This window comes from Myotis brandtii, unplaced genomic scaffold (assembly GCF_000412655.1).
Source record: "Myotis brandtii unplaced genomic scaffold, ASM41265v1 scaffold199, whole genome shotgun sequence".
In the NCBI taxonomy this organism is placed as follows: Eukaryota; Metazoa; Chordata; class Mammalia; order Chiroptera; family Vespertilionidae; genus Myotis; species Myotis brandtii.
The window spans coordinates 1,029,498-1,040,546 of NW_005357414.1; the positions used below are offsets into that span (position 1 = coordinate 1,029,498).

The following is an 11,049-nucleotide window of genomic DNA, read 5'->3' on the forward strand; positions in this document are numbered from 1 at the left end:
AAGTGAAGTACAATAAAGTGAGGCATGTCTGTATTTTTTCATCATCAGCCACTGAATTAGGGACTATCTTTTAATGCCCTCAGTGTGGTACAGCCCCATCTACTGTTGGGATTCATGAAATTCTTTGCAATGATGCCAATACTTGGTATGTTTTTTTCTCCACCCTGTCCCAGAAGACTCCTTACTCCCAGTGAACAATAAGGTAACCAGCAAGTCGTGTGAGTATAACGGGACCACTTACCAACATGGTGAGCTGTTCATGGCTGAAGGACTCTTTCAGAACCGGCAACCCAATCAGTGCACCCAGTGCAGCTGTTCGGTAAGACTTTGCATCTTAATGTCCCTGATAGCCCCTACCCAAATAAGAAAGCTTCCTCTGTACTAATACCTTTAGTTTGAGCTTGCATTGTAGGGTGTTTGAATGGAATATGAATTGCATTTAAATCATAGCATTCCTGTCAATCCAGACATCCTGATTTCATCTACCCTGAATAACTGTTGAAGAGGTCAGACCCAGTCATATTCTGGTCTTAAAGCTTTGGGACTGCTTAAAGGACAGTGATGAATTGGTGGTCTTGATATGCACTTTTTAAAAAACAGTAGTTACAGCATTAAAGCCTTCATTTGAAGCTTTAAGGATAGATACTATTGGTGGAAAAGTCACTGGCACCATCTAGGGCCATTCAGTGAAATTCACAAGAAAATAGGCAGTTTCTTAGTTTCATCTCTGAAGTATTCCATTGACCAGTTCATCCCTGGTGCCCTTCAATGAGAACTCTCTTGACAAAACATGACTGATCCTGTGACATTACTTGTCAAAAGAGTGTATATACTTAAGCAATGAAGTATACCGATTATATCTTCATCTAATTGTGCAGTCCAGAGAATGAAATAGATAGAACCAGAAAATTGAGTTAAATGAGTATTTAAACTGAAGTGTTAGGGAATGAAGTTAAATGTAGAAACAACTGTTTTTCCTCTAAGGGGCATTTAATGCTGGATTTCCAAGGGTGATTATAATTCACAAATATGAGTTACAGGGATTTTCAAGTTCGAGATTGTGTACTTCAGACATCAGACGCCTTGGAAGATCCAGATCCATAGGGGTTTTTAGTAGAAATATAGTATCTCAGTAGTTTGGGATAATTTGGTTGTGATCTTGCCTTCCTGAACTTTTAGAAACCCTTCTAGCCCCAGAATTATATGCTTCTAAGAACTAAGAACAAGGCTTAAGAAATAATGTTTGGAACATAGAACTTTAGGGAATGTAGATTATGCAAAAACAGGCATAACAGCAAGTAAATTTTATCCTCTCCTTTGCCTCGTGCTGGACTGAGCTGTCAATTCAGATCATTTGTATAGTTTTGTATTACCCCAGAGAGCTTGTATCCTGGGTTTGGATGAGAGACTAGTGAAAGTTACAAAAGGTGGCTACCATGCAAATCCACATTCCCCGAAATCCCCAACATCCAGCTGAAGTATGGCGAGGACCAAAGGATACAATGATCAGAGGACAGAGGAACAAGACTGTATTTGGTGGTTTGAAGGCCCATGGCAGTCCTCACACTGACCACTTTGTGATATCTTAGACCAGGATGCACAAAGAGGATTGACAATTCTTCTCTTTCTTAATCTCTGGTGTGGTAAAATAGTAAATAGAACAAAATAATACCTAGTAAAATTTAGAAAGTACCTAGAACCAATTGTGGGAGACCAGTGGGGAAGGACATGCCATGTTTTGAGCCTCTTCTTATTCCAGGTGCCTCTTTAAGCCGCCTTCTGACCTTAATTCTGTTTCTTCTTGGCAGGAGGGAAATGTGTACTGTGGTCTCAAGACTTGCCCCAAATTAAGCTGTGCATTCCCTGTCTCTGTTCCAGATTCCTGCTGCCGGGTATGCAGAGGTAGGTATCCCATCCATATCTCAAGACCCAAGGTGCTGCCAATCTGAGTAGCAAGACTTAGAAGAGAGGAAAATATCTTCCCAGTGTTCTAGGAAGAGTGAACTTTCTGTCGTAGCTTTAGTTTGTAGGGATGCTTTCATGCAGAAAAAAAAAATAAAAGCACTGATTTTAAGGGCCACCACCTTACAGAAACCACAGGAGAGTGGCAGGAGAGGTGGGATGGGAATCATCTACTGTGAAAATGCATGTCTTATTCTCTCTTTCCTTAATCCCTTCTAGTTTGGTCCCCATATTATTATATTGTAAAATGCAGGCCATTTACATGCCTTAAAAGACAGAATGGGCCTTGCAAAGCATTGACATAACTATTTTGAAGATTGCGCAGGGCAAATTTATATCCTATATAATAAAAGGGTAATATGCAAATCAACCAAACGGTGGAACGACCGGTTGCTATAATGCACACTGAGCAGCCAGGCAGGCAAGCAGTTAGGGGCTATCAGGCAGGCAGGCAGAGTGGTTAGGGGTGATCAGACAGTCAGGCAGAGCAGTTAGGGGCCATCAGGCAGAAAGAGTGGTTAGGGGCGATCAAGCAGGCAGGCAGGCAGAGGGGTTAGGGGTAATCAGGCAGGCAGGCAGGTAGAGTGGTTACAGGCGATCAGGCAGCCAGACAGAGCAGTTAGGGGTGATCAGTCAGGCAAGTGAGCAATTAGGAGCGAGTAGGCAGGTGAGCGGTTGGGAGCCAGCGGTCCCGGATTGCGAGAGGGATGTCCAATTGCTGGTTTAGGCCCGATCCCTGGGTGATCAGGGCCTAAACCGGAAGTCAGACATCCCTTGAGGGCTCCCGGATTGCGAGAGTGCACAGACCGGGCTGAGGGACCCCTTCCTGCACAAATTTCATGCACTGGGCCTCTAGTATATTCATAAAACCCCATGGCGGTATTGTGATAAACTCAATAAAAGTAATATGTAAAGCATTATTTTCTCAAATTATATCTAAAATGGAATAGTAATTTTCTCAAGACAGTTTTTTCTTCTTCGACTTCCATTTATTTAATATTGAATGACACCAATTTTTTTCTAGGCTTCTAAGATCAAACATAACCACCATTAATTTCCCCTTTATTGCATATTCTCAAATTACCAAATCTATTAGCAGTTCTGTATCCCTCCCTTTTCCCATTTTCCCTGTGGCAGTATCTGCTTTTGTCTTCTTTCCTTTCATTCAATCAACATATTTATTGAGCATCTACTGTATGCTCAGCACTGTGCTAGAAGCTGAATAGATATTATTGAATATAGTGCACACACAGGGCACCTCCAAGACTCTATAGCATCTTTATGCAAATTACAAAAGGGATTCTCTTACTTAAGATACTTTGCTTCCATTTGCCAGAAAATCCTTGTGAATACACCACCTTAGCTCTGGCACCCTTGTGGAGTCACAACCTGTAAAACCATATCTGGCATATAGAGCAGCAAAGATATGTTCTTTGCTCTTATGGAACTTACATCTTAACAGAGAAGACAAATAATGTACAAAAAGTAAACAAATATCAAAATATGAACAGTTTAATTTCACTTGGTCCTCCATATCCATGCGTATGCATCTGCAGGTTCAATTAACTACAGATTGAAGTGCTATATAGGCATACCCTGGTGTAACCTATATGTATATATGGGTTATATGCAAATACACATTTTATATGAGGGACTTGAGCATTCTCAAATATTGGTAGCCGCTGGGGGGATCCTGAACCAATCCTCCGGGGATTCTGAGGGACAAATGTACTATGAAGGAAATCAACAAAGGACTGATATAGAAAATAAGAGGTGAGGGCATTTAGGTTGAATGATTGGGAAGGCCTTTCTGAGATAACATTTAAGCTCAGACTTGAAAAATGAAAAGGAGCCATCCATGCAAATATCCTGTGGGTAGATCATTCTAAGCAGAAAGAAAAGCAAGTTTAAAGGCCTTGGGCAGAGAAGAGCTTAGAGCAGTGATGGCGAACCTATGACACGCGTGTCAGAGGTGACACGCGAACTCATTTTTTTGGTTGATTTTTCTTTGTTAAATGGCATTTAAATATATAAAATAAATATCAAAAATAAACCTTTGTTTTACTATGGTTGCAAATATCAAAAAATTTCTATATGTGACACGGCACCAAAGTTAGGGTTCTTCAAAATGCTGACACGCCGAGCTCAAAAGGTTCGTCATCACTGGCTTAGAGTGTTCAAGGAATATAAGGATCAGTGTAGCTGGAATATAGTGTTTATGGTCAAAATTGGTGGGAGATGAGGCTTGAGAGGTGAACGTACCATGCAGGCTATTCAAGGCCATAAGAAGGAGTCTGGATTTCAGTTTTTAAGTGCATTGGGAAGCCATTGGAAAGTTGTACAAAGGGGCATGACATGATGCTGTTATGACTTTAAAGATCTCACCAGCTGTTGTGTCCAAATTAGATTGGAGGGAGGCAATAAAGCAAGTGGAGAGACCAGGAAAAAGGTGAGTCTAGGAGTCTCACTAGTGTGGGACTGTGCACTGGTCTAAGGGCACAGTGCAAAGTAGTGGTTCAAATGGAGCCTCTAGAGCCAGGCTGCCTTGGTTCTCATCCCAGCCCTGCTACTTTCTACCTGGGTTATTATGAGCAATGTATTCCAGCTCTCTAACAATATTTAAAGTGAGGAAAAATTTAACACCTACCTCCAAATAGTTGTGAGGTTCAAATGAGATCATGCAGGAAGAGGACCTAGCATAGGGTCTTGCATATAGTGAGGATTTGGTAACAAAAAATGGACAAATTTGAAATATATTTAGAACATTGGTTCTCAACCATGTCTACATATTGGAATTACCTTGATATATATTTTTAAATATATATTTTTATTGATTTCAGAGAGGAAGGAAGAGGGAGAGAGAGATGGGAACATCAATGATGAGAATCATTGATCGGCTGCCTCCTGCACGCCCTCACTGGGGATCAAGACTGCAACCTGGACATGTGCCCTTGACCGGAATCGAACCCAGGACCCTTCAGTCCACAGGCTGACGCTCTATCCACTGAGCCAAACCAGCTAGAGCTACCTTGATATATTTATGTCCAGACCTGGGGGGGGCGGTGACAGAGGTAATTCCAGTGTGCAGCTAACATTGATAACCACTTAGAAGGAAAAATTATAGGATTTTCTAGTAGGAAATGAATATGCATTACTGCCAGCTTAATTTTCCCAAAAGATAGCCTTATCCATGATACACCCCTATTCTAAAGTCTTTATGTTGACACATATACTTAACTATATTCCAGGCACAGTTCTAAGCACTTTACAAATATGAGCTAATTTAATCCCATGATCCCTATTTTATAGATGATGAAACTGAAGCAGGAAGAGGTTAAAACCTTGTCCAAGGTCCCGTACATAGTTATTACAATATTATTGACTATACTCCCTATGCTGTACTTTACATCCCCATGACTATTTTGTAGCTACCAATTTGTACTTATTAATCCTTCACTTTTTTCACTATGTATGGTGCCAAGAGGATACTGAAAATATCAGGGGGGAACATTTTGTAAAGTATGTGATTGTCTAACCACTATGCTCTACACCTGAAACAAATATAAAATAATCTTGAATGTAAACTATAATGGAAAAACAAATTTAAAAAACACCTTATCCAAGGTCATGTAGCTAGTGAATCAAGAAGCTAAGAATTAAACCCTGGCAGTCTGGCTCTAGATTTCAGGCTCTTAACCAAGCTACTGTGCCACAGAAAGGAATAGTTAACTCCCTATTGCCAGTAAAATACAAGTCAATCCCTTGACTCTGACAGTGAAGGTCTTCCAAGCTCTGCTCTCAACTTACTTTTATAGACACACATTCTTTCATTCATGCACCTCAGGTTCCACTCACATTGTTTCTGTACATGTGTACGTTTGCTTTTGCCTGCACCCCTCAATATGTCTCAAACTTCAGTGTGATTTAGAATAACCTGAAGAACTTGTTGAAATTCAGATCCTTGGACCATAATTATAGAGATTCCGATTCGGTGGCCTTGGAGTGAGGCCCTAGGGCAGTGATGGCGAACCTTTTGAGCTCGGCGTGTCAGCATTTTGAAGAACCCTAACTTAACTCTGATGCCGTGTCACATATAGAAATTTTTTGGTATTTACAACCATAGTAAAACAAAGACTTATATTTTTGATATTTATTTTATACATTTAAATGCCATTTAACAAAAAAAAATCAACCCAAAAAATGAGTTCGCATGTCACCTCTGACACGCGTGTCATAGGTTCGCCATCACTGCCCTAGGGTGTGCATTTTAATATATTTTTATTGATTTCAGAGAGGAAATGAGAGGGAGAGAGAGCTAGAAACATCAGTGATGAGAGAGAATCATGGATCCACTGCCTCCTGCATGCCCCTGACCGGGAATTGAACCCTGACCTCCTGGTTTATAGGTTGACACTCAACCACTGAGCCACTCTGGCCAGGCTAGGATGTGTATTTTAAGAGGCTCCATCGTCCATTCTGATGCAGGTGGTCTACAGACCACTGCTTTGAGAAACCAGTCCTAAGACCTTGTAAATGACTGGGGGTGGCCTGAAATGATGGTTTGCATTTTGGGTTAGTGCATTTAAATTGAGACTATTAGAAGTCTGAAACCTGAGTAAGTCAATACAAAAGTAACCAATGGCAGTCTCTGACTGGCTAGAGCATCTAGTTCCAAACATATGTCAAGCAACTTGGGGGTGAATGAGTGGAGGCTATTTTATGATGTGGAACTGGGAGGGAAAGAAGACAAAATGGCTACCTAGGTAACAACAGTAAGGGTTGAGAGAAGGGAGTGTTTTATCTTTCTGGAAAACCCTCTTTCCACCTCTGCTTGTGAAAATCCTGTCAGTTCCTCAAGACCTAGTTCAAATGCAGCCTCCTCAGATTCTAACACAAGGAATCCTCAGGTTACATTTTGATAAATACCAGCTGGAAGGCCCTTCTCTTTTCTCTGCCTTCCCAGCTCCATCCCTAATCTCTCTATCCCTAAGTCCCGCTTATCCTTAAAAGGCCAGCCTAAATACCACCTCCTCCATGAACCTTTTAAATTGTTTTATTAAAGTATAGTTGTTAGTTTCAAGTGTACAACATAGTGATTCAACATTTATATACTTATGATGTGATCACCATGATAAGTCTCATAGCTATCAGTCACTGTGCAAAGTTATTACAATATTATTGACTATATTCTCTCTGCTATATTCCATATACCAATGGTTTATTTATTTTGTAACTGGAAATTACTAATCTAGTAATTTAACAGTAAAACTCCCTTCTCTCTAGGACACCTCAGTACTTTACCTGTGCTTCTCCAGTAGCATTTATTACCTTGTCATATTTTGTCTTTTATTATTTGTGCCCCTGTCTTATCATCCCTACCAATGTGTAAGCTTATTAATTGAGAAACTATTTCTGGTTCATCTATTTTTTTCTCCCACCTGTGCTAGGCATGGAGTAGGTGCTCTTTGAATGAATGCACAGTAGCTGGAAAATATTGCCAGAAAGTTAATCACAATTTGAATTAGATGCTATTAAATACAATTGTATTGTTGTGTTTTCTTCCTCTGAATTGACTGTGGTAGCTTGTACTGATTATACATTGGTTCATGTTCAATAAGAAATTACCTGGTATTATTTCTGATCCCTATGTTTTTTTCTCCCCATCTCACTTAAGGATTCTATAGTTAATATTTCTTTTCAAAAGAAATTACCTTATTCTGAGTATCAGTATATGTTCATCCATATTAATATGTTCTTTGTACCAGCCCTCAGAAGTCAATATGGATTTACTTGTAGCCTAATTTGGTTTATGCTTTAATAAAGCCCTAGATATTTTATAACCTGTTTCTAAAGTGAGTGTGTGTGTGTGTGTGTGTGTGTGTGTGTGTATTGTACTTTAGTACAAGTATTACATTTCAGCCAGGAAAGATGAGTATTTTGCTCCTCACCTCTTTTTCCCATCCTTGCCTCAACTTAATTTGAGTCTGCTCCAAAGAGAAGAGAGTCCATGCTGAGCAGAGGTGTATACATGGTTGCTAATGTAACCAGCTAGTTACTACTATAATCCAGTTGTTAGGCTGAGATATTTTTGAGAAAAGGATGCGAAATTTAAACTGAAGAACAATTAATAAAAGAATGGAAACTGCAAAAATACATATTATTGTATCTGAGAGGCAATGTACTGAAAACCACATAGCTCAGAAGCCAGACAGACATAGATTTGACATAGCAGAGCTAACATCTACTAGAGATGTTACCTTGGGCAAGCTACTTTACCACTCAGAACCTCAGTGTCCTCAGCTAAGAAAATGGAGATTATAATATCTATGACCCATGGAAAGGTTGTAAAAATTAACTGAGATGTAATAGACTGTTAATAGAAAGTCTAGCACAGTTATTGCTTAGTAAGTGATAATTATTCTATGAAAATAATAAGTACTTATTATATTTAATATACATTCATATATTTAAGCATATTTACCATATTTATTACCCTGAGGTTAAATAGAATTGCACCTTCTTTATCTCCAATAGTCTTGCCTTTTCATTTACTTGATTTCCATACACAGAACTTTATTTCTAGTCCTTCTTGTGTAACAGATCCTGGAACTAACCATTTTCTCAACAGTTCTCTTGTCACAATTTAAATTTCTTTTATCATGCCCTCAGAAGAAACAGATAAAAGCTATTTCTTAATGATCATGCATTGCCCCTTCACGTGGTTGACAGTTCATTAAGTCCTTTCTTTGTCATCTCTTATCCAGCCTAAATAAAGCATTATCTTGCATCTTTCCCTATAAAGACCAAGTCCTACATTTCATAAAATTGATGCTTTTTCTCTGCCTTTAATTTCTTTGCACCTTTCAGTTGTAGATAATGTGATTGAATCTCCCTGGAAGTTTTAATTTCTGAAGCACCTGGTTATTTTTTTTGTTGAAATGATGTTTTTACAAAAGTATATCTTTTATAAGCATATTCCTCATGGCAGGGAATCCAGCCATACTTCTCCTCTATGCTGGTCACCCTAATTGCAGGCAAAATACAGCAGAAGAAGCAATCTTTTGAGTGCTGAAATTGCAAACCTTTAATATAAAGGGCCCCATTGAAACCAACTCTCTGCACTATCACCAAACACTAATGTATGCCTTTCTTCCTGGGTCAGACAGCAATATTAGCCACAGATTGAATCTCAGCTCCAGTTGTTTAAACATGTCTCTGAGGCTAGGACAGTCAGCAGAATGTTGGCAGGGTGCATGTCATTGCTGGCACTTCAGCAAACCTCATCTGGACTAGAAATGTAGCACAAACAGCCACTGGAACCTTAAGAAAAACTTTATCAGAAGAAAACATCTCTTCAGAGATTGTATTGCTGCCACATTCTGGGCAGGCAGGTCTCAAACCCAAACCCACACCCAGCTTCCCTCTACCATTTATCATTTCTGCTTCCTGTCTCCTTCCTATCTTGCCAAAGCAAAGTGAAAGGCTATGTACTTGGACTCTAGACAAGAGAGAGGTATTTGGGGTAGGCTATCGACTATATTGAGAAGCAAGCTTGCATTTGCTGAATGGTGTACATATCTAGCATTTACTATGTGACATGGAGCAGTTGGAGGACTTAGATGTATAATAGCTCATTTGATCCTTACAATAAGTAGGAACAATTATTATCCACATTTTATAGATGAAGAAACTGAGACAGAGAAGTTAAGTGATTTGCCCAAGGATCCATGGTAGTAAGTGGCAGAGCCAGACTTTAAAACTTTTCAGCCTGGTTCTAGAGTCCCAAATTCTTACACTACCTGGTGTAAGCCATTCATAGGAGTGACAAGGGCTTCTCCTAGTGAAGAGAAGTGAAGGGAGAGAGAGGACATGTGTGACACACTGGCATAGACAAATAATTATAAGACCACTGTATTCATCTTTCCCATCAAAGCCTTAACCTGCCCATTCCCAAATATAGTGGAACACCTTTGTTCCACATTTCTCTTTTTCTAGGCTTAAAGATGCCCGAATGTAAATATCTACCTTCCTTCATTCAGCGAACATTTGTCAAGCAACCACTAAGCACCTAGTACTGTGCTGGTGATGGATATACAATGGTGAATAAACAGATGTGAAACCTGACTTGGCAGAGTTTAATGGGGAAGACAGGTATTCATCAAATAATAACACATGTAAATATAAAATTGTAACTTTGCCACATGATAAAAAGGAAAGATATACAAGCCAGTCATTGAGAGTGGTCTACCCAGTCAAGGAGATGAATGAAGGAAGACTCCTAGGACTCTCTTTTCAGCCTCAATTCACACCACATACATCTTTGTTCTCTGTACCCCAGGTTAAGGGAAGATTGACTCAAAAGTTAAGGAAATAACTGGAGGCTGGCTTATCCTCCCAGAATCCCTGACTTCTGATTACACCATGAAACCAGCCACCTCATCCTGTAAGAGTGTCCATACTGTTCTTCCTTCGTTGTACATGCTGTACAATACTCTAGGTTTTTTCTTAAGGAATACTTGATCATGTTGGCCAGCACCTACCATTTCTTATCATATTATCCAATCTCAGTTCTTCAGCTTGTTTATTATTTTATTTTTCAATTGCAGTTTATATACAGTATTATATTAGTTCCAGGTGTGCAATATAGTAATTAGACATTCATATAACTTACAAAGTGATCCTCCCAATAAGTCTAGTACTCATCTGACACCATGCATAGTTATTACAATATTATTGATTAGATTCCCTGTGCTGTACTTTATATCCCCATTGCTGTTTTTAAAACTGGCAACGTGGATGGACCTAGAGCAAGCATGTCAAACTCAAAGGCTAACACAGGCCAAATAAGGTTTAAGTTTATGTGGGCCGCAAAATAACAAAAGCTTCAATTTTCATAGAAACATAGGTTTATTTCAATAGAGACAGGCTGAATACAAAGGGTTGAAATAAATGGGTAATTGTTAACATAAAATAATAGGACATTTTAATAAAAATTAATATTTTTTCTTGAACATTAACTTACCAGACACTGAATAACTGCACAAATTAATAAGCGTAATGCAAATAAACCTATTTTTCTTGTTCTCT

General features: G+C 39.2%; 1 protein-coding gene across 4 annotated transcripts in view; it reads left to right on the top strand.

Annotated features, from left to right (window-relative positions):
• CHRDL1 (chordin-like 1) overlaps nucleotides 1-11,049 on the top strand; it is a 167,928-nt gene that overhangs the window by 116,469 nt on the left and 40,410 nt on the right. For 3 of the 4 annotated variants that reach the window (XM_005865202.2, XM_014538817.1, XM_014538818.1), the window contains exons 5-6: nucleotides 174-319; nucleotides 1,809-1,902. In XM_005865202.2, coding sequence (XP_005865264.2) covers nucleotides 174-319; nucleotides 1,809-1,902 — 240 coding nt within the window. The remainder of the gene's footprint in view (nucleotides 1-173; nucleotides 320-1,808; nucleotides 1,903-11,049) is intronic. The other variant, XM_005865200.2, reaches the window with a different exon arrangement.